Genomic DNA, 24,483 nt, shown 5'->3' with positions numbered 1-24,483 from the left:
TTCCAATGCTTCCACATCCTTCCTATAGGGAGGTGACCAGAACTGGGCACAATACTCCAAGTGTGGCCTAACCAGAGTTTTATAGAGCTGCATCATTACATCGCGACTCAAACTCTGTCCCTCGACTTATGAAAGCTAACACCCCATAAGCTTTTTTAACTACCCTATCCACCTGTGAGGCAACTTTCAGGGATCTGTGGACCTGTACCCCGAGATCCCTCTGCTCCTCCACACTACCAAGTATCCTGCCATTTACTATGTACTCTACCTTGGAGTTTGTCCTTCCAAAGTGTACCATACCCCCAATAGTGTGTGCTTTAAGTTTGCACACTAATCTCCTGTGTGGGACCTTGTCAAAAGCCTTTTGAAAATCCAAATATACCACATCCACTGGTTCTCCCCTATCCACTCTACTAGTTACATCCTGAAAAAATTTCATTGATGAGGGTAGGGTGGTAGATGTGGGCTACATGGATTTTAACAAGGCCTTTGACAAGGTCCTCCATGAGGGACTCATTCAGAAAGTCATGAGATCAGCAGAACCTTAGCTGTTTGGATAAAAAAAATTGGATTAAAGGAAGAAAACAGAGGGCAGTAGTGGAAGGAAAGTATTCTGCCTGGAGGTCGGTGACTAGTGGAGTGCCACAAGGATCTGTCCTGAGACCCCTGCTCTCTGTGATTTTTATAAATGACCTGGATGAAGAGGCAGAAGGATGGGTGAGTAAGCTTGCAGACGACATGAAGATTGGAGGAGTTGTGGATGGAGCTGTAGGTTGTTGAAGGTTACAGGAGGATATAGACAGGATGCTGAGTTGGGCAGAAAAGTGGAAGATGGAGTTCAATCTGGATAAGTGTGAGGTGATGCATTTTGGAAGGACAAACCAGAAGGCTCAGTACAGGGTTAATGGTCGGTTACTTAAGAGTGTGGATGAACAGAGGGACTATGGGGTTCAAATCCATACATCCCCCAAGATCGCTGCACAGGTTGATAGGATAGTTAAGGCAGCCTAGGGATGCAAGGCTTCATTAATAGGGGGATTGAGTTCAAGAGTAGAGAGGTCATGTTGCAACTCCACAAATCTCTGGTGAGACCACACTTAGAGTATTGTGTTCAGTTCTGGTCACCTCATTATAGGAAGGATGTGGAAGCTATGGAGAGGGTGCAGAGGAGATATACCAAGATGTTGCCTGGATTGGAAAACAAGTCTTATGAGGCAAGGTTAGCAGAGCTGGGACTTTTCTCTTTGGAGCGTAGAAGGATGACAGGGGACTTGATAGAGGTCTACAAGATTATGAGAGGCATAGATAGGGTGGATAGCCAGTACCTGTTTCCCAGGGCACGAATAGCAAACACCAGAGGGCATATGTACAAAGTTAAGGACGGGAAGTTTAGGGGAGACATCAGGGGTAAGTTGTTGGGTTTTTTTTTTTAAATAAACACACACACAGTTGTGGGTGCCTGGAATGACTTGCTGGTGGTGGAGGCTAGAACATTAGGGGTATTTAAGAGCCTCTTAGTCGGGCACATAGATGAAAGAAAAATAGAGGGTTACGGGGTAGTGTGGGTTTAGTAAGATTTTAAGGAATATATGGGTCGGCACAACATTGAGGGCCGAAGGGCCTGTACTGTGCTGTAGTACTCTAGTGTCAAGTGTCCTGACAGAAGATATGGAATGCATTCATTACACATTCCACCACAATGTCCAAAAGGAATAAGGGTATTTGGCAGTGGATATGAACTTGACAATGATCAGAAATGAAAGTTGAAGGACTAATCTCTGTAGAATGAGGGGACACAGGCAATGAGTTCTCAGAAGATTATGAAATCTTCATTCACTTAATCTCATGATTATAATGTGTACAAAATCTTGGCATGAATACATTCATAAGTTTGTTTTCCCCCCTCTTCTTTTAAAAAGGGAAAGTAGTGTGATGCAAGTAGTTTGATTAGATTAACTGTCAGTATATCTGTTACTGCAAGACTGGTGGAATTACACCGCGTGGATGTTTTAATGACTGCCACAGGAAAGTTTCAAGTTTCAACATGCCACATTGTGGGCCTGCAGTCATTTACAAGCCAGATTAGGCAAGTACAGTACATATTCATGACAGTTGAAGTGGCATCACAATGAGATTTGACCCACATAACCAAATTGTCAATGTACCCCATCCCCGTGTGAAAGATTCCTTTCTCTGGAAATAAATGTTCACTATCAAAACCAGACAGAAATCTCACAGAACTGGCTACTTTGGGAGTTACTATATCTCTGAATAAATAAAATTGACAAAGTGAAGAATAGGCCTTCTGTGCCACACCAGCAGCAATCCCCAATTTAACCCTAATCTGTTCTGGACACAACGACATCAGACCCAGGCAATGAACAAACGATGATGAGGAAGCAGTGTGCATGTGGCAAAATCTGCAAGAACGATCGCGGCTTGAAGATCCACCAAGCGAGGATGAAGTGTTTAGCGGGAGCAGGAGCAGCACAACGCGCAGGTGTCCAACCTGGTGAGACGAAGGAGGGGCCAGGCCCGGAGTCACCCCATACTGCCAAGTGTTGCAAACTAATCCCTCTAACATGAAGTCTAACAGGAGGCGGATCAAATGGCCTGCAGCTAACATGACTTCACTGTGGAAGCAGTTTGATGAAGATGTTAACCAAATTCTGGAGGCAACGGCAAAGGGAAGGGTCGATAGGAAGCTGCAAGCCATGACAACAATTATTGTCAGTATCGCAGCTGAACGATTCAGAGAAGAGGAGAAGGAAGGCTCCAAAGAATCAATTTGGTATCAATTCCAAAGAAGAAGCATACAAATTAGCCAGAAAAAGCGGCTCACCTGAGGACTGGGAGAAATTCAGAGTTCAGCAGAGGAGGGCAAAGGGCTTAATTAGGAAGGGGAAAAAAGATTATGAGAGAAAACTGGCAGAGAACATAAAAACTGACTGTAAGAGCTTTTATAGATATGTGAAAAGAAAAAGATTGGTTAAGACAAATGTAGGTCCTCTACAGACAGAAACAGGTGAATTGATTATGGGGAGCAAGGACATGGCAGACCAATTGAATAATTACTTTGGTTCTGTCTTCACTAAGGAGGACATAAATAATCTTCCAGAAATAGTAGGGGACAGAGGGTCCAGTGAGATGGAGGAACTGAGGGAAATACATGTTAGTAGAGAAGTGGTGTTAGGTAAATTGAAGGGATTAAGGGCAGATAAATCCCCAGGGCCAGATGGTCTGCATTCCAGAGTGCTTAAGGAAGTAGCCCAAGAAATAGTGGATGCATTAGTGATAATTTTTCAAATCTCTTTAGATTCTGGACTAGTTCCTGAGGATTGGAGGGTGGCTAATGTAACCCCACTTTTTAAAAAAGGAGGGAGAGAGAAACCAGGGAATTATAGACCGGTTAGCCTAACATCAGTGGTGAGGAAACTGCTAGAGTCAGTTATCAAAGATGTGATAACAGCACATTTGGAAAGCGGTGAAATCTCGGACAAAGTCAGCATGGATTTGTGAAAGGGAAATCATGTCTGATGAAACTCATAGAATTTTTTTGAGGATGTAACTAGTAGAGTGGATAGGGGAGAACCAGTGGATGTGGTATATTTGGATTTTCAAAAGGCTTTTGACAAGGTCCCACACAGGAGATTGGTGTGCAAACTTAAAGCACACAGTATTGATGTGGATAGAGAATTGGTTGGCAGACAGGAAGCAAAGAGTGGGAATAAACGGGACCTTTTCAGAATGGCAGACAGTGACTAGTGGGGTACCGCAAGGCTCAGTGCTGGGATCCCAGTTGTTTACAATATATATTAATGACTTGGATGAGGGAATTAAATGCAGCATCTCTAAGTTTGCGGATGACACGAAGCTGGGCGGCAGTGTTAGCTGTGAGGAGGATGCTAAGAGGATGCAGGGTGACTTGTATAGGTTAGGTGAGTGGGCAAATTCATGGCAGGTGCAATTTAATGTGGATAAATGTGAAGTTATCCACTTTGGTGGCAAAAACAGGAAAACAGATTATTATCTGAATGGTGGCCAATTAGGAAAAGGGGAGGTGCAATGAGACCTGGGTGTCATTATACACCAGTCATTGAAAGTGGGCATGCAGGTACAGCAGGCGGTGAAAAAGGCGAATGGTATGCTGGCATTTATAACAAGAGGATTGGAGTACGGGAGCAGGGAGGTACTACTGCAGTTGTACAAGGCCTTGGTGAGACCACACCTGGACTATTGTGTGCAGTTTTGGTCCTCTAATCTGAGGAAAGACATCCTTGCCATAGAGGGAGTACAAAGAAGGTTCACCAGATTGATTCCTGGGATGGCAGGACTTTCATATGATGAAAGACTGGATGAACTAGGCTTATACTCGTTGGAATTTAGAAGATTGAGGGGGGATCTGATTGAAATGTATAAAATCCTAAAGGGATTGGACAGGCTAGATGCAGGAAGATTGTTCCCGATGTTGGGGGAGTCCAGAACAAGGGGTCACAGTTTGAGGATAAAGGGGAAGCCTTTTAGGACCGAGATTAGGAAGAACTTCTTCACACAGAGAGTGGTGAATCTGTGGAATTCTCTGCCACAGGAAACAGTTGAGGCCAGTTCATTGGCTATATTTAAGAGGGAGTTAGATATGGCCCTTGTGGCTAAAGGGATCAGGGGGTATGGAGGAAAGGCTGGTGCAGGGTTCTGAGTTGGATGATCAGCCATGATCGTACTGAATGGCGGTGCAGGCTTGAAGGGCTGAATGGCCTACTCCTGCACCTATTTTCTATATTTCGATGTTTCTAAAACATCTTACTTGAAGAACCAAAGAGCATTGAGGATCCACAACATCAGGCAGGAGATGAAAGCGCTGAAGTCCCAATACAAGGAAGCAGGAAAAGAGGAGCGCATTGGCTTGGCCCAGCTGAAGTGCATACTACGAAAGAAGATCAGGGTCCTCTGCCGGGCAGAGTGGCATCAGAGGCGGCATCATGAAAGGGCCCGAAAACGTGCTGCCTTTATCGCCAACCCCTTCAAGTTCACCAAGGAGTTGCTGGGGGAGAAGTGCAGTGGGAAACTGGCCTGTTCGCAGGAAGACAGACCAACATCTGAAGAAGATATGTAATGATCCTGAAAGAGAGCAGGAGTTGGGGGAGTGCGACATCCTAATAGATCCACCTGAACCGGATGTGCAGTTCGACATGTCAGAGCTGCAACTAAAGGAAGTCAGAGAGGTCGTCCGCAAAGCAAGGGCAAGCTCCACTCCACGACCAAGCAACACCTCGTACAAAGTGTACAAGAACTGCCCCAAACTCCTGCTGTGTCTGTGGAAGATCCTGAGAATCTTCTGGAGAAGGGAGAAGGTCCCAGAACAGTGGAGAGAGGCTGAAGGGGTGTGGATCCCGAAGGAGGAAAATGCCACCCAGATAGATCAGTTTCGCATCATCTCCCTGCTGTGCGTCGAGGCGAAGATCTTCTTCAGTGCAGTTTCTAACCGGTTGTGCACCTACCTAGCAAAGAACACCTATATTGATACATCAGTCCAGAAGGGTGGCATTTCAGGGATGCCGGGCTGTCTGGAGCACATCGGTGTGGTGATACAGCTCATCAGGGAGGCCAGAGAGAACAAGGGCAACCTGTCAGTGTTGTGGCTCGACCTGGCAAATGCATATGGCTCCATTCCGCACAAGCTGGTGCAGCTCACACTGTCCAAATATCACGTCCCCAGCAGAATCAGAGACCTTATCGCTGATTATTACAGCAGCTTCAGGATGAGGGTCTCTTCAGGAGCAATTACATTAACCTGGCACAAGGTGGAGATCGGCATCATCACAGGGTGCACTCTCTCAGTGACACTGTTCTCCCTAGCCATGAACATGCTCACTAAGTCTGCTGAACCAGAGTGCAGAGGGCCCAGAATGAATTCCACTCAATAGCAACCACCTATCAGGGCATTCATGGACGACCTCACAGTCACCACAGAATCAGTCCCAAGCTGCTGGTGGATTCTGCAGGGGCTCGAAAAGCTGGTAGAGTGGTCCCGGATGCGTTTCAAACCTGCCAAATCAAGATCGATGGTGCTGAGGAAAGGGAAGGTGGAGAACAAGTTCCGGTTCAGCACCGCAGGCACAGCCATCCCAACCATCACAGAAAAGCCAGTCAAGAGCTTAGGCAAAGTTTTTGACAGCTCTTTAAGGGACACAACATCCATTCAGGCAATCTGAACCAAGTTGGATGGCTGGCAGAAATCTGTGGACAAGTCTGGCCTACCTGGGAAGTTTAAAGCCTGGGTGTATCAGCATGGCATTCTTCCCAGAATCCTGTGGCCCCTCCTCGTCTAAGCAGTTCCGATCTCAACAGTCAAAACCTTGGAGAGGAGGGTTAGCAACCACCTCAGGAGATGGCTGGGGCTGCCAAAGAGCCTGAGCAGCATCGCACTCTATGGACACCACAACAAACTGCAACTGCCCTTCAAATCCTTGGAGGAAGAATTCAAGGTAACAAGAGACAGAGAAGTGCTACAGTATAGGGACTCAAGTGACCCGAAGGTGGCTGGAGCAGGGATCCAAGTAAGTACTGGCAGGAAGTGGAGGGCAGGGGAAGCTGTTCAGGAAGCAGAGGCAAGGCTGTGTCACTGGAGGCAGGTGGGAGTGGCTACACGAGGCCGAGCAGGGCTAGGATCCTTTCCAACTCCCCAAATGGACAACAGAGGGAAGGAAAGGGGTCGTCTCGTTCAGGAGGAGGTGAGAGCAGTAGTAGAGGAGACGAGAGCTTGCAAGGCAGTGGGGATGAAGCAACAGGGAGCTTGGACAAGGTGGGAGAATGCGGTTGAGAGGAAAGTGACCTGGGCTGATCTTTGGAAAGTCGAACCACACCGCATCCAATATCTCATCCAGGCAGTGTACGATGTGCTTCCAAGCCCATCAAACCTGCACACATGGGGCAAGGCAGAGTCATCTGCGTGCCCACTGTGCTCCAAGCGAGGAACCCTGGAGCACATCCTCAGCGGCTGTGCAAGGGCACTTGGTGAGGGACGATACAGGTGGAGGCATGATCAGGTCCTGAAGACCATCGCTGAAGCCGTCAGCGCAGGAGTTGAGTGGGAGAAGCAGTCCCGACCCTCCAAGCAGACCATTGCCTTTGTCAGAGCTGGGGAGCAGCCAATACCTGCCAAAAGAACATCTGCGTGCATTCTGACCTCTGCCAGGGACTGGCAGCTGTTGGTGGACCTCGAACAGCTGAAGTTCCCCAACCATATCGCAGCCACCACCCTGCGACCAGACATTGTTCTAGTGTCTGAGTCTACTAAGCAAATGGTGCTGCTGGAGCTGACAGTCCCATGGGAAGATAGCTTGGAAGAGGCCTTTGAAAGGAAGCTCTCCAAGTACTCAGGACTGGTCAGCAACTGTCAGCAGGCTGGATGGAGAGCGAGGTGTCTCCCAGTGGGGATTGGATGTAGGGGATTCGTAGCCCGTTCTTTAGTTAGAGTCGTCAGCATTTTGGGCATCGAGGGAGAGAGGAACAGGAGAGCCATCCGCAGTACCACCGATGCGGCAGAGAGGGCCTCAAGATGGCTGTGGCTCAAAAGAGGGGAGCCATGGCGTCAAAAGTAGCTAGCCATCTGGACACAAGCTGGGGTCTGATCAGCCCCGGCTGGGTCACCTGGAGGAGGTTGTATGATGTTGAAAGACCCAAAACACCTGATGATTCCAGGAACATCACTGAAGATGTGTCCAGAAGCATCAGTAGATGTATGTACACAGCACAAGACAATTTACAATGATCACTTAACCTACTAACCGGTATATCTTTGGACTGTGGGAGGAAACCGTAGCACCCGGAGGAAGCTCACGCATTCCACGGGGAGGAAGTACAAACTCCTTACAGGGGATGTCAGAATTGAACTCTGAACCCTGAATCCCCAAGCTATAATTGTGTTAACCACTATGCTACCATGGTGCCCCATATATCGTCTACTTTGGCTTCTAGGAAGGGGATTTCATCAAACCCATTATCCCACTCTTTCCCCATAGCACAGTATGTTAGTCTATCAAGTGCATATCCAATTCCCTTCTGAGGTCATTGATCGATGCTGTTTGCATTACCCTTAGGAGGCACATAATAACCTGGAATGACATTGAATGGCATAAATTTTCATCAAACTTAAGTTTTTTAAAAAAATATAGTTAAACAGCATCTTTACATTCACATAATGATTTTTAATACGTACTGAAGTCCCATGGTATTCATATTGTTCATATTCAAATAAGATCTCTCGCCTGTAAAAGAACAGATGGATTGTCAGTGTTCTGATTCATGACTTGGAGATATACCATTAAGTCTGTCAACTTAAGGTTGGGAACTGCTGTGCTACAATCTCACAATCATTTCATACAGAAAAGAATGTTCAAAAATATAATAAATAAATATTGCGCAGCAAAATTAATTTGTAAATTTCTTTAGAGATTCAGCATAGAACAGGCCTTTCGTTGCACACCAACCAGCATCCCATCTATTTGACCCTTGCACAATCACAGGGCAATTTACAATGAGCAATTAACCCACTACCTGTACATCTTTGGAATGTGAGAGGAAACCAGAGCATCCGGAGTAAGCCCACGTGGTCATCTTTTGGACAATTTCCTCTCTTGCCCTAATAAAACTTTACTTCCCATTTAGTTTGTAAAGTACATGTAATGTCTGAAGGTAGGTGTTCACTCATGTCTATAAACATGATCTCTTCCAATATCCAGAAGTCTGAGGTCTCTAGGTTTGCTTCCTGTAACAAGCTTGGTTTGCTAGCTTTTTCTTCCATTCTTAGCAAGCACCTGCAGGTTCACACCCTTTGCTGCTGCATTGACCCCTGTGAACTTCTGACCACAATTACTCTATTACCAAGACTGTCCACTTCCATCTGCATAACACTCATCCCAACCAACTCAGTTGCTGAAATCGTTATTCACGCTTTTACTACATCTAAACCAATGCTCTAAGATCAGCTTTTGGTTTCCTTCCACAATTCAGTTGCCTTACCTTTTAATTATTCCAAGTCTCACTTACCCTTCACACCCTAGCTCACTGAACTCAGTCAAGTAATAGTCACATTAAAATCTTTATGCAAATCCCCACACAGTCTGCTCCATTCCTGCACCAAAAATCTTCTCATCCAGAAAGCCACTTAGATGTCTGTGATCCTCCAGTGCATAGTTTCTCCTTAAGACGCCACTTACAAACTTTCTCTTCAACTAAACATTAGATTAGCTAAATTATGTAAAGTTGAAAATTTGTAGATCTTTTAGGAGTATATTGGAATTGCCAATCTATCTTTAGCAAAGGCATGGATGAGGATTTCAGCAGTAGTTGATGAGAACTCAGGTCATTTAAGGTGAAGTGGGCGATGGACAGATGGACAGACAGACAGACACTGCCCTGTTAAGTAGTTTGGGACATTTTACATTGAAGATACTATCATAAACACCTGCTGTGTTACTAAGGTAAGGAGTAACTTTGTTGAATAGATGTTGAGGGAATTGCTGTAAAGTAAAATTACAATCCTGGAAAAAAAAAATGGAGATTTTCTTATTAAAAACGTGTACAATCCACAAAAAGGTAGAGAACCTGAAATAATCGAATGAGAAGAAAATATTTCATAAAGTGCTGTTAGAGAGAAATTTATGGGTACTCTCTGCTCATTGATATGTAAAAGATTGCTTCTCTGTGCAGCAGCAAGCAACTAGCACACATCAGCATGAAAATGAGTCAAATATAAAAATGAAGGGTAAAAGACAAAAGGACGCACTGTTACTCTAGTTAAGAGTACACAATGAAAGGTACATAGGATATAGAATAGTACACACATTACAGGCCCTTCGGCCCACAATGTTGTGCTGACCCTTAAGCACTGCCTCCCATATAACACCCCGCCAAACTTAAATTCCTCCATATACCTGTCTAGTAGTCTCTTAAATTTCACTAGTGTATCTGCCTCCACCACTAACTCAGGCTGTACATTCCATGCACCAACCACTCTCTGAGTAAAAACCTTCCTCTAATATCCCCTTTGAACTTCCCACCCCTTGCCCTAAAGCCATGTCCTCTTGTATTCAGCAGTGGTGTCCTGGGGAAGAGGCGCTGGCTATCCACTCTATCTATTCCTCTTATTATCTTGTACACCTCTATCATGTCTCCTCTCATCCTCCTTCTCTCCAAAGAGTAAAGCCCTAGCTCCCTTAATCTCTGATCATAAGGTATATGCTCTAAACCAGGCTGCATCCTGGTAAATCTCCTCTGTACCCTTTCCAATGCTTCCATATCCTTCCTATACTGAGGCGACCAGAACTGGACACAGTACTCTAAGTGTGGCCTAACCAGAGTTTCATAGAGCTGCATCATTACATCGCGACTCTTAAACTCGATCCTTCGACTTATGAAAGCTAACACCCCATAAGCTTTCTTAACTACCCTATCTACCTGTGAGGCAACTTTGAGGGATCTGTGGACATGTACCCCCAGATCCCTCTGCTCCTCCACACTACCAAGTATCCTGCCATTTACTTTGTACTCTGCCTTGGAGTTTGTCCTTCCAATGTGCACTACCTCACACTTCTCCGGGTTGAACTCCATCTGCCACTTCTCAGCCCACTTCTGCATCCTATCAATGTCTCTCTGCAATCTTCAACAATCCTCTACACTATCTACAACACCACCAACCTTTGTGTCGTCTGCAAACTTGTCAACCCACCCTTCTACCCCACATCCAAGTCATTAATAAAAATCATGAAAAGTAGGGGTCCCAGAACCGATCCTTGTGGGACATCACTTGTCAAAACCATCCAATTCGAATGTACTCCCTCCACCACAACCCTCTGTTTTCTGCAGGCAAGCCAATTCTGTATCCACCTGGCCAAACTTCCCTGGAGCCCATACCTTCTGACTTTCTGAATAAGTCTACCGTGTGGAACCTTGTCAAATGCCTGACCAAAATCCATGCAGATCACATCCACTGCACTACCCTCATCTATATGCCTGGTCACCTCCTCAAAGAGGCTGCTTGTCAGGCTTATGAGACATGATCTGCATTTCACAAAGCCATGCTGACTGTCCCTGATCAGACCATGATTCTCTAAATGCCCATAGATCCTAACTCTGAGAATCTTTTCCAACAGCTTTCCCACCACAGATGTAAGGCTCACTGGTCTATAATTACCCGGACTATCTCTACTACCTTTTTTGAACAAGGGGACATCATTCACCTCCCTCCAGTCCTCTCGTACCATTCCCATGGACAACAAGGACGTAAAGATCCTAGCCAGAGGCTCAGCAATTTCTTCCCTCGCCTCGTGGAGTCTGGGGAATATTCCATCAGGACCTGGGGACTTATCCGTCCTAATGTATTTTAACAACTCCAACACCTCCTCTACCTTAATATCAACATGCTCCAGAACACCAACCTCACTCATATTGTCCTCACCATTATCAAGTTCCCTCTCATTGGTGAATACCAAAGAGAAGTATTCATTGAGGACCTCGCTCACTTCCACAGCCTCCAGGCACATCTTCCCACCTTTATCTCTAATCGGTCCTACCTTCACTCCTGTCATCCTTTTGTTCTTCACATAATTGAAGAATGCCTTGGGGCTTTCCTTTACCCTACTCGCCAAGGCCTTCTCATGCCCCCTTCTTGCTCTCCTCAGTCCCTTCTTAAGCTCCTTTCTTGCTACCCTATATTCCTCAATAGACCCATCTGATCCTTGCTTCCTAAACCTCATGTATGCTACCTTCTTCCGCCTAACTAGATTTTCCACCTCACTTGTCACCCATGGTTCCTTCACCCTACCATTCTTTATCTTCCTTACCGGAACAAATTTATCCCTAACATCCTGCAAGAGATCCCTAAACATCGACCACATGTCCATAGTACATTTCCCTGCAAAAACATCATCCCAATTCACACCCACAAGTTCTAGCCTTATAGCCTCATAATTTGCCCTTCCCCAATTAAAAATTTTCCTGTCCTCTCTGATTCTATCCTTTTCTATGATAATGCTGAAGACCAGGGAGCGGTGGTCACTGTCCCCCAGATGCTCACCCACTGAGAGATCTGTGACCTGACCCAGTTCGTTACCTAATACCAGATCTGGTATGGCATTCCCCCTTGTCAGCCTGCAGAATACTCCCAATAGAGTAACTGCTCCCTTCCTGTTCCTGACTTCCACCCATACTGACTCAAAAGAGGATCCTGCTACATTACCCACCCTTTCTGTAGCTGTAATATAGTATCCCTGACCAGTAATGCCACCCCTCCTCCCATTTCCCCCCCAATCCCTTTTAAAGCACTGAAATCCAGGAATATTGAGAATCCATTCCTGCCCTGGTGCCAGCCAAGTTTCTGTTATGGCCACTACAAGATAATTCCATGTATGTATCCAAGCTCTCAGTTCATCACCTTTGTTCCTAATGCTTCTTGCATTGAAGTACACGCACTTTAGCCCTTCTACCCTACTACCTTTACACCGTTTATTCTGTTTCTCTTTCCTCAAAGCCTCTCTATATGTTAGATCTGGCTTTACTCCATGCACTTCTTCCACTGCTCTATCGCTCCGGGTCCCATCCCCCTGCAATTTAGTTTAAACCCTCCCGAACCATGCTAGCAAATGTACCTACAAGGATATTGCACCCCCTCGAGTTCAGGTGCAACCAATCCAACCTGTAGAGGTCCCACCTTCCACAGAAGAGATCCCAATGATCTAAAAATCTAAAACCCTGACCCCTTCACTAACTCCTCAGCCACACATTCAACTGCCATCTCCTTCAATTCTTACCATCACTATCATGTAGCACTGGCAGCAAACCTAAAAACGCCACCCTTGAGGTCCTGTTCTTCAGCCTTCTGCCTAGTTCCCAAAACTCTCACTTCAGGACCTCATCCCTCTTCCTGCCTATGTCATTGGTCCCAACATGTATCACGACTTCTGGTTGCTTTCCCTCTCGTACCAGGATGTCGTGCACCCGGTCAGAGACATCCCGGATCCAGGCACCCGGGAGACAACAAACCATGCGGGTGTCCTTCACATGTCCACAAAATCTCCTGTCTGTTCCCCTGACTATAGCGTCTCCAATGACAACAGCTCTCCTCTTCTCCATCCCACCCTTCTGCACCACCAGGTCAGACTCAGTGCCGGAAGCCCTGCCACCGTGGCTCACACCTGGTCGGTCGTCCCTGCGGACAGTATCCAGGATGGTAAACTTATTATTCAGGGGAATGGCTACAGGGGTGCTCTGCACTACCAGTCTGCTCACCTTCGCTTTCCCCCCTCTGACTGCCAACCAACGACCTGCTTCTGACAGCCTAGGTGTGACTACCTCCCTGTAGCTCTCATCTATGACTGCCTCATTTTCCCTTATGAGTCGAACGTCATCCAGCTGCTGCTCCAGATTCCTCTCACAGTCTTCCAGATCGCCCAGCCACAAGCACTTCTGCACTCTGCGGGAGAGGGGAGTTCCCACAAGACTGCCGCATCTCACACGAGAGGCACATCACCGTCTCAGGAGGCATTGTAAAGACTAACTGCGAGCAAGCTCATCCTCCACCTCTTCTCGTCAAAGCCTCAAAGCTCCATTTCGGAGGATATTGCCTGGAATATTCCAGTTACAAGGAGACACTTGGATAGGCCGGGCTTGCTTTCTAGGAGCTAAGGCGACAGTGGGCATGCTACAAGGTGAATGCCAAAGGAAACTTTCCCCCACCCAGTATAGATGGATATGTAGCAGTTGGTATGGATGTAGTGAACCAAAAGGACAGTTTTTGTGCTGTATTGTTCTGTCACTGCTGATCAGTCTCTTTTTTTTTTTTTTCACCCTCCACAAAGAGAAAAGGACAAGCTGTCCTGTGCTTAATTTGCATACTACTGATACAGAACAGAACAGAAATTATAACATTGATGGAAGTCAACTCCAATAGCCTGTACCTGCGGTCCTCCCATTCCCGTCGATGACGTCTTCGATCAATTCTCCTCTCCATGGATGCCTGGAACAGTATTATTATTTTTTTTTAAACTGCAATAACAAACCCAGCAAGATATCCACTCAACATAAACGGGAGAACATGATACATAATTACCCATACTGCTGAGAATTGAGAATTATGCTTTCTCTACCAAGCATAAATGCAGTAAAAATAAGATGAAGTCAGTCAGAGAAGTTCAACTCCCTTTGATTCAAGTTTATCAAATAAAGATTAATATAGAACAAAAACAATGTTCTTCATGCTTCTGTGTGCAGAACATAATAAAGTTGTGAAGCAGGACTTTTTCCTAAATAATATCTTTATAAATGCATACAATTGAAACAAAGTTTCAAATTCAATGGTTTAATTTTTCCAATGTTCTTTACTCAAAGTACTGGCTTGGTGCAATAATATCGGTTCGGCACTGAGAGTTTTCACAAACTGACTCATTATTGTTTCTTATAGGTCAGACTCAGTATCAAAGGTCAAAGGTTACTGAACTGTTAGTGGCATCAGGGAAAAAAACAAAATGATTGCCACTCATAGTCACAGGCATATGAGTTCTATCAATGGTCATTAAAAAGCATCCAATGGCAAATGCACTTGCTAATTTACTTTCTCATTCATTAAGCTTTAAGACTACTCCAGAATAAACTTATCCATCAGATTGATTAATTGGCATAGATTAAGTCTGAAATTCCATGTGTCTACATGATTCCGTACCAGATTGTGGAATACTTCTCTCCACAAAGCTATGTGGAAAGTGATAAGATCATATTTCAAAAATAAACAAACTGTCCAGAAATTCAACTGTATGAATTCTTCTGAGAATTATACCACTGGTCAGGAGCAGACACCTACTAGTTTCTGAAGTAAGCCCAATTTCTGGGTATTTCGTGTCACTCTGCAAATTTAACTGGGCTTTTCTAGACATCAATCAATCTTGGCAATTGACTCGTCAGGGATAGATAAATTTAAGTCAGTCCTGATACAATGCCACTCAGAAAGGATTGTTGGGATACGTTAATCACTTTGCTGAGGGTATATCCATCATGGATCCAGTGCAGTGCCAAACCTAAGCCCTCTGCAAGGCAACAACCTGGCTTTACGCTATACCTTTCGTCTCTCACCCCAACATTGCATCACCACCGCCTGATACATACATACAGAATATCATAATTCTTGTCAACCACTCACCTCATCCAAACGTTTGCGTTTTCCTGAAGGCTCTGAGCCTTCACTTTCATTTCCAGAGTCCTCGGAATCCTCATCTTCTTCATCCCTGAAAATATCATCATACACAGGAACTCCAAGGTCGTCATCCTGCTTAATCAGTAGCTTTATCTAAAAGACAGGACATCATTAACCACATTTACTGCTTTAAAAGTCAGGCAAATTAACATGTCTTAAGAGACACTCTGAAAAGTCTTGTAGTTGTTCAGGGCTGATATCTGGACTATCTTCAGGAAAACTTGGCATTAGTTTGCTTTATTATCAAGGAATGGGATGGGATCTCTAATATCGAATCAGAATGAACATTCACAAAAGTCCACTGCTGGAGGTCAGAGAGGAAAAGTACTGACAAAATTAATGTTTGTTTTTGCTTTCCCCTTAAATACAAGCTTTTAAAGAATCAGCTCAATACTCTGGGTGACTGGGATATTACCTTAAAAGAAACACGGTTGAGAGAGAGGCATGACTGACAGCTCAACGTTGTAGGATACAGACATGATACAGGTACAAGAGAAGGGGGAAGGTGCCTTCTTGATATAGGAGAAAATAACAATACTTAGAGAGAATATTTCTTGTGGGAAAATCATCCAATGAGGTCCTATGGTAGAACTTAGAAACAAGAAAGGGATGACCACTTTGATGGCTGGACCATATTAGGCCCAGCCAACAGTCAGCAAGAATTAGAACAGATGTGTAGAGAGGATTTTAAATAGTTGTAAGGATAAAAGGGCAGTAGAAGTGGGAGGTTTTAGCTTCCCTGATACTGACTGTGGATATAGTGCAAAGGGCGTGGGCTAGGCAGCATTTGTTAAATGTGCTCAAGGTGGTTTCTTTAATTAATCAAGAGAAGAGGGCACAACACTGGAGCTCCTCTATGGGAACGGGAGAGGGTAAGCAACTGAAAGGTCAGTCAGACGCTACTTCAGCTTGAATGACCACAACTCTATTAGCTTTAAAATGGTCATGGAGGTGCTCAGTTTATGATCCTAATGGACTCACTTTCAAGGACACTTCATTTCATGGTCTTGATATTTATTGCTTATTTATTAATATATTTTTCTTTTTTGTATTTGCATAGCTTGTTGTCTTTTGCACTTTGATTGTCTGTCCGTCCTATTGGGTGCAGTTGATTCCACTGAATCTCAGGGTTGTACATATATGGTTTCATGTATGTACTTTGAAATGGGGGCAGAACCAACCTTAGGCAGAGTTTTGCAGAGGCTGAATGGTGTGAGACTTATCCTGGTAAAGGAGCAGCTGGCAGGGCACAGCATGTTCTTGCTAAGACGGAGAGCAAGGCTGACAATTTCTTAAAATTAGTTAATGAAAAGTATCGAAGCCCTGATAAGGAAAAAGGAGGCATACATTGGGCTTAGATCATCAAGAACATGTGAATCCCTCAAAGTCTAGAACTGAAAGAGCACAAATGAAGGATATCAGGAGGGCAAGAGGGTACAAGATGGATCTAGCCAGTAGGGTTAAGGAGACTAGCTACACATGTTGTTAGGGTTGTCCACGGGAATGGTACCGGAGGATTAGAGGGAGGTGAGTGTTGTCCCTTTGTTCAAAAAAGGTAGTAGGGATAGTCCAGGTAATTATACACCAGTGAGCCTTACGTCTGTGGTGGAAAAGCTGTTGGAAAAGATTCTTAGAGATAGGATCTATGGGCATTTAGAGAATCATGGTCTGATCAGGGACAGTCAGCATGGCTTTGTGAAGGGCAGATCGTGTCTAACAAGCCTGATAGGGTTCTTTGAGGAGGTGACCAGGCATATAGATGAGGGTAGTGCAATGAATGTTATCTACATGGATTTTAGTAAGGTATTTGACAAGGTTCCACATGGTAGGCTTATTCAGAAAGTCAGAAGGCATGGGATCCAGGGAAGTTTGGCCAGGTAGATTCAGAATTGGCTTGCCTGCAGAAAGTAATGGGTTGTGGTGGAGGGAGTACATTCGGATTGGAGAGTTGTGACGAGTGGTATCCCACAATGATCTGTCCTGGGACCTCTACTTTTCGTGATTTTTATTAATGACCTGGAGATAGAAGGGTGGTAGAAGGGTGGGTTGGCAAGTTTGCAGACAACACAAAGGTTGGTGGTGTTGTGGATAATGTAGAGAATTGTCAAAAATTGCAGAGAGACATTGATAAGATACAGAAGTGGGCTAAGAAGGGGCAGATGGAGTTCAACCCAGAGAAGTGTGAGGTGGTACACTTTGGAAGGACAAACTCCAAGGCAAAGTAAATGACAGGATACTTGGAAGTGTGGAGGAGCAGAGGGATCTAGGGGTACATGTCCACAGATCCCTGAAAGTTGTCTTGGAGTACTGTGTCCAGTTCTGGTCGCCTCACTATAGGAAGGATGTGGAAGCATTGGAAAGGGTACAGAGGAGATTTACCAGGATGCTGCCTGGTTTAGAGAGTATGCATTATGATCACAGATTAAGGGAGCTAGGGCTTTACTCTTTGGAGAGAAGGAGAACGAGAGGAAACATGATAGGTATACAAGATATTAAGAGGCATAGATAGAGTGGATAGCCAGCGCCTCTTCCCCAGGGCACCACTGCTCAATACAAGAGGACGTGGCTTTAAGGTAAGAGGTGGGAAGTTCAAGGGGGATATTAGAGGAAGGTTTTTTACTCAGAGAGTGGTTGGTGTGTGGAATGCACTGCCTGAGTCAGTGGTGGAGGCAGATACACTAGTGAAGTTTAAGAGACTACTGGACAAGTATATGGAGGAATTTAAGGTGGGGGGGTTATATGGGAGGCAGGTTTTAAGGGTTGGCACAACATTGTGGGTTGAAGGGCCTGTACTGTGCTGTACTGTTCTATGTTCTATGTAAAAGCGCATGGGCATGCTTGCTTTTATTAGTCAAGGAAATGAGTTCAAGAGCTGGGAGGTTATGTTACAGCTTCAGAAAATTCCAGTTAAGGCATATCTGGAGCAATGCATTCATTTCTGGCTGACCAAGGAAGAATGTAGAGGCTTTGGAGAGGACACAGAAGAGCTTTACCCGAATTCTACCTGGATTAGAGAGTATGCACTGTAAGGGGAGTTTGAACAACTATGGTTTGTTTTCCCTGGAGCAGCAGAGACTGAGGGGAGATCTGATACACATTTACAAGATTACGAGAGGCACAGAGCTCTCTTTCTCCCCAGGGTTGAAATGTCCAATACCAGAGGTGAGGGGGGTTAAATTCAAAGTCACTGTGTGAGGCAAGTTTTTCTTTTAAACTACAGGAAGCTGTGAGTGCCTGGGATGGTGGTGGAGACAAATACAAGTAGTATTCAAGAGATCCTTAGATAGGCACATGAATGGGCAGCAGGTGGAAGGATATGGACATCATATAGGAAAAAGGGATTAGATCAGTTAGCCACTTGATTACTCTGAAAGGCCTGTTCTTGTGCTGTATTGTTCCATCTTCTAGATTCTACAGATATATTAAGAGTCAAAAAGGCAGCTATGAAGAGAAGAGGCCTCTCTTAACTTGGCCATCTATGTGTGATCCAGGCAATCAAAGCTAATGATGGGTAATTACCTGTTCTTTTTTTAAATTTATATACTTGCTTGCCATAAATAAACAAAAATAACTGATTACTGGTATTAGCATATGCAGGATTAATATTTTCCAACATATTAAATGCACCTGATGCTGTTTATATGGGGAAAAAAGTATCGGTAGCCTTGCTGCTGGAGGTCAGTGTGTACATCACTTTACATTAACATGGTTGTAATGTTCCTTCCGTGACTGGATTTGAAATATACTGCTAGGCAAAGCAGAGAAAAGCTCCATGTCTGGTTCAAAATATTCCTCACTGTAAACTCTAACATGCCAAGTGTGAACCATGGGAAAATACTCTGCTTCCCAAAATAGTAAGTTTTGTTTTGTTTTCAAAAGGTACACTCAGTGACCAAGGAAGTTATACATGAATGGAGCAGGAAACAAAAATAAAACAAAACTCAATATTTTGTACATAGAAAGATCAGCTCATAATAAGCTTAATAAACTTCTGTCAATCTCTGACAGACATACCTGTGTATCATTGTAAACGTTAATGACATCAACGGGCCTGTGGGTATCACAGATAAAGAAAATAGTGTCCTCATCAGGTTGCAACACTTCCAGTAGATCCAAGTTAGCACCACAATTGATTAGCACATGATACTTGAACTGCAAATGGGAAAGATAGAGATTCAGTGGCAAGTACTGCACAGATTACCCACTTTACCAACTTCCACTTACTGGTAAAGAGCAAACACTTATTATACCTGTGACGGGGTCCTGAGTTACCCCTATGAACTGTGCTTTTGGGGGGAGGGGGGGAAGGGGGGGGAAGGGGGGGATGGATGAAGACTGCTCACAGGTTGTTTATACTTTCCTTAAGGACATCGCCTGCTGGCATTTCTTATGCAAAGAGGAAGGAGGAGTTATTTGAATGACAGCTGGTATCCAGTACGGTGAGATATATAGGAGGTCAGATGATAGACCTCAGACACATGTTTTGGACACTGAATGAGCTTTGTTGTGTCCACAGAAAAAGTAGGTTTTTGGAGGATCGATCGGGCAGATCGATCAGTGGCTCTTGCAGTGAAAAGGAAAGGGGTTGACTGGTGGGGAGTTGTCCATGTGTCCACCCTCGCCTGGGTGATAGCTCCACCACAGAAAACCGGCCCCCTTTGTTGTGGTCACAGTCGGTGACTTTTAAAGGATTTCGAAGGACTACGAGAAGATCGACAGTGTCAGCTCCATCTCTGCTGGTTCTTTATTCCCGTCACGGGGTACGTGACATACCAAAGAACTAATTAATGAATCTATCAATTAGAGTATAGAACACTACAACATAGTACAGACCCTTCAGCCCACAATGTTGTGCTGACCACTTCAACTATACTAAGATCCTTCCCTCCGACATCACCCATTTTTCTATCATCCATGTGCCTATCCAAGTCTCTTTAATGTCCCCATGCCACCTGCCTCTACCATCATCCCTAGTAGGGTGTTCCACACAGCCACCATACCATTTAAAAAAAAAAACTGTGACAAACCCCCACCCCCCATATCTACAATTACAGTAAAATTATGCCCCCCATATTAGCCATTTCTGCTCTAGAAAAAGTCCAAATTGTCCTGAGATCTCTACATTCTCCTGATTCACTTACAACCCTTGCATCCTTCATTCCAAAATAAGGCTATACTTTCAGCCTTCTTGGTCTCACGACTGGTCTTCCATTAAATATTTCTGACACCCTTGTCTCCTTTAAAATGACCCCCCAACCCATCTCATTGAGTAAGCATTTAGGTACAACCCTAGGAACTCATTTAATTCTACATACATTGCATTGAAATTGAGCAACTTGCACTGTATTAACAATCTTGCCAATCTTAACACTGAACACAATGTACTAAAGGAAAACTCGACTTCAAATTACTTAGGACTGAATCTATCTGGAATATCAATGAAATTCTATTATAGTTCAGAAGTGATTTTTTGTTAAACCTAATGCAATTTTAAAATGTTATATATTATATTCTTTCATAAATGTGGTAAATAACTAAACATTACAAAAATAATTTATTGAGATACAGCATGGAACAGGCCCTTTCGAAGTTCAAAGTACATTTCTTATCAGAGTATGTGTTCATTATACAACCTTGAGATTTGTCTCCTAACAGCAGCCATGAAACAAAGAAACTCAAAAAAACAAACCCCATGCAATATGAAAAAAGACCCAATGTGCGATAATTTTTTAAAAAATCACACCATGTCTATAAAATAAAATAACCCATAAAAAAAAGAGACCAAATACCCAACGTACAATGAGAAAAAAAACATCATGCTAACTGCAAGCAAATAGTGTTTCTGAACTGAAGTCTACAAGAGAGTCCCATAGTTCAGTGCAGAGCCGAACAAACATCGTGGAGCAGCAATTTTACCTCGCCTCAGGCCTGACACCCTGGCCTTTCCAATCTAGCCTGACGCTTAACTCTCCATCCGAATATCAGGGGAGCCCACGCAGTCGTGGGGAGAACATACAGACTCCTTACAGACAGTGGCGGGAATTGAATTCAAGTCTCTGGTAAAGCGTTGTGCTACTGTCTAGAAGCACTCATCTGTGAGATTTTAATTTACATAAAACAGTATGGTCTCTTCAGCCCCCAATGTTGTGCCAACCTGTACAAACCTATTCCAAGATTAACCTAACCCTTGCTTCCCACACAGCTCATCATTCTCCTCCATTTGTCCTACATCCATGTGTTTACCCAAGTCTCTTAAATGTCCATATTTATCAGCCTCCTCCAGCACCCCTGGCAGTGCGCTCCAGGAACAGAGCGCTCTCTATAAAAACTTGCCTCTGATAGCTCCCATAAACTTTCCTCCACTCACTTTAAACTGATGTTCTCTGGTCTTGGCCATTGCCACCCAGGGAAAAAGAGGCATTGGCTGTCCACTATCTATGGCTGTCATATACCTCCATCAAGTCAGCCCTCAACCTCCTTTAAAGAGAAAGCCCTAGCTTTCTAATGAAGACTAATGAAGGCCAACACATCACATACCTTCTTAACAACCCTATCAAATTGCACAGCAACTTTGAAGGATTTCTGGACATAGATCCCAAAAATCTCTGTTTCTCTACATTGATTTACAGACCAGTGATATTCATATTGGGCATATCCCCTGCATTTACTGGGAATATAATCATGAATTGTAGCTTTGTTTTGTACACAGAAATAAATAACCATGGGTCTGAACATAGGTAATTCTACACTAGCTCGTAACATTCTCCTAGAGGTGTTGAGTAGACACTTCATATACCTGCTCTTTGTGCTCAAGGAATGCAGTCTCCAGATCTTGCCATCCTGCCACAGGAACTAACGTATACTGTATGTGGTCACACTGGAACAGGGACTGAAATGGAGACAGATAAACATTGTCAGATGTTATGTTCCAGATGCCAGACCTTCTTGCAAAATGGTGGTTATGCAGCTCCACTCCTGGCTTGCTTTACCACTGTTTTTTTTATTACAGCAATATATATTTTTTTTTTTTTAAAAACAGCATTTTAACATTTCATTTTTGTACCATTTTAAAACATTCTATGAAATTGAGTGTCCAATAGAGCCACTCCCACATCACAATTTATTGTCATCATCATGGCTTGGCTTCGCGGATGAAGATTTAGGAAGGGGGCTGCCCACGTCCGCTGCAGACTCGCTGGTGGCTGACGAAGCCAATACGGGACAGGCAGGTCCGGCCACAGTGGCTGCAAGGGAAATTCTTTTCTGGGTTTGATGCTGCTGTGTCACGGTTCTTCCTCCTTTTCCTTTTATCCTCAATGCCAGCCCCGCGTGCATTCTCGAAGGAGGAGACAGACTGGTGAACGGTGTGTCGCCAGGCCTTGCGATCAGAGGCTAGATTAGACCACTGGCGATGGTCAATGTGACAGGTTCCAAGGGATTTCTTCAGAGAGTCCTTGTACCTCTTCTTTGGTGCCCCTCTGTCACGTTGGCCAGTGGAGAGTTCGCCATACAGCACAATCTTGGGCAGGCGATGATCCTCCATCCTGGAAACATGCCCTGCCCAGCACAGCTGCGTTTTCAACAGTATGGCCTCGATGCTGGTGACCTCCGCCTGTTCAAGGACTTCAATGTTGGTGACAAAAACCACTCCAGTGGATGTTGAGGATGGTGCGGAGGCAGCGCTGGTGGAAATGCTCAAGGAGTCGTAGGTGGTGACAGTAGGTGACCCACGACTCAAAGCAGTACAGGAGGGTGGTCAGTACAACGGCTCTGTACACACTGATCTTTGTGCCTTTCTTCAAACGCTTGTTGTTCCAGACTCTTTTGTACAGCCTGCCGAATGCACTGTTTGCCTTTGCCAGTTTGTTGTCAATCTCTTTATCGATCTTGGCATTTGACGAGATGGTGCACCCCAGGTAACTGAACTGGTGGACTGTCTTCAGCTCTACCTCACCGATGGTGATGCGAGGAGGGTGGTAATCTTCCTGAGGTGCGGGCTGATGGAGAACTTTTGTCTTCTTCAAGATGACTTCCAGTCCGAAGAGCTCGGCAGCCTCTGCGAAGCAGGATGTTATACGCTGCAGGGCTGTCTCTGTATGGGCAACAAGGGCAGCATCATCATCGGCGAAAAGTAGCTCTCGGATGAGTTGCTCCAATGTCTTGGTGTGGGACTGTAGTCGCCTCAGGTTGAACATGACTTATTGTGTATATGTGCGAATGGGTAGGAGAGAGAAACGAGATTTGTTTTGCTGTTGTTGCTTTCTTCTTTCCTATGCTCTGTTTTGTTGTGTTCTGTGTTGGTCTGACAAGAATGGTGGGCACGTGAGGTTGTGTGGCAAAATTTGAGGGCTCCCCCCAGCACATCCTTGGGTGTGTTGGCTATTAATAAAATTGACACATTTCAACTGCATGGTTCAATGATAAACAAATTAAAATCTGAATTTGAAGTCAGAGACTCAATGTAAAGCAAATGGCACCCACAGAGTAGCTGGAAAGAATTGGTCCTGGACATGACACAAAATTTGCAGCAGATCAGGACAAGCCAACAGACCAAATCTTTGATTTCTCCTCTCAGAATGGCAAAACAAATCCCTCTAGCTTGGCATCTGGTTGAGTGAATGTCTCTAGTTTCCACCAGGAATCAATGAATATGACATTCCATACCACTCACCTGAAGGATTTTGCAGGCACAAAGTGCATCGACATCCAAGGCAACAAGTAATAACACCCTCTGAAAAACAAAACAAGTTTCAGCAAACCTCAGAATCGTACAGCTTATTAAATTAATCAGAATCAGGTTTAATATCACCAGCATGTGTTGTGAAACTTGTTAACTTAGCAGCAGCAGTACACTGCACTATGTGATAATATAGAAAGGAAAAAATAGTGCAAAAACAGACATAATGGAAGTGAGGTAGTGTTCATGGTTCAATGCCTATCGAGGAATCAGATGGCAGAGGGAAAGAGTTGTGCTGTGCTGTTCTCATATATGATCCAGATTTATTTGAATGGCACCCAGATTCAGTACCAATGACTTGTAGTTTGGATGTCTTCATTGCAGCTTGGAATTTGTTTCCCACTAATTGCATTGCACTGCTGAACATGTACCACAGCAGCTCACAATGACTCTTAGCAAAAGTACTCCTAAATCAATGCACATAACTGACTGAGGCTCAAAGCCATGACACAAGGTCTAATAGCTAATAAGTATTTTATAATTTGGAGACCAGATTTCGTAC

General features: G+C 44.4%; 1 protein-coding gene across 2 annotated transcripts in view; it reads right to left on the bottom strand.

The window, feature by feature from the left end:
* Window positions 1-24,483, bottom strand: part of cdc45 (CDC45 cell division cycle 45 homolog (S. cerevisiae)) — a 70,723-nt gene that overhangs the window by 32,493 nt on the left and 13,747 nt on the right. The window contains exons 2-7 of one of the 2 annotated variants that reach the window (XM_072277596.1): window positions 23,916-23,975; window positions 22,041-22,133; window positions 19,259-19,396; window positions 15,191-15,337; window positions 13,956-14,014; window positions 8,219-8,267 (exon numbers count right to left, since the gene is read on the bottom strand). In XM_072277596.1, the coding sequence (XP_072133697.1) occupies window positions 8,219-8,267; window positions 13,956-14,014; window positions 15,191-15,337; window positions 19,259-19,396; window positions 22,041-22,133; window positions 23,916-23,975 (546 nt within the window). The remainder of the gene's footprint in view (window positions 1-8,218; window positions 8,268-13,955; window positions 14,015-15,190; window positions 15,338-19,258; window positions 19,397-22,040; window positions 22,134-23,915; window positions 23,976-24,483) is intronic. The other variant, XM_072277598.1, reaches the window with a different exon arrangement.

Source organism: Mobula birostris, chromosome 2 (genome assembly GCF_030028105.1).
Source record: "Mobula birostris isolate sMobBir1 chromosome 2, sMobBir1.hap1, whole genome shotgun sequence".
Taxonomy (NCBI): Eukaryota; Metazoa; Chordata; class Chondrichthyes; order Myliobatiformes; family Myliobatidae; genus Mobula; species Mobula birostris.
This window is presented reverse-complemented; position numbering and strand designations above follow the sequence as displayed.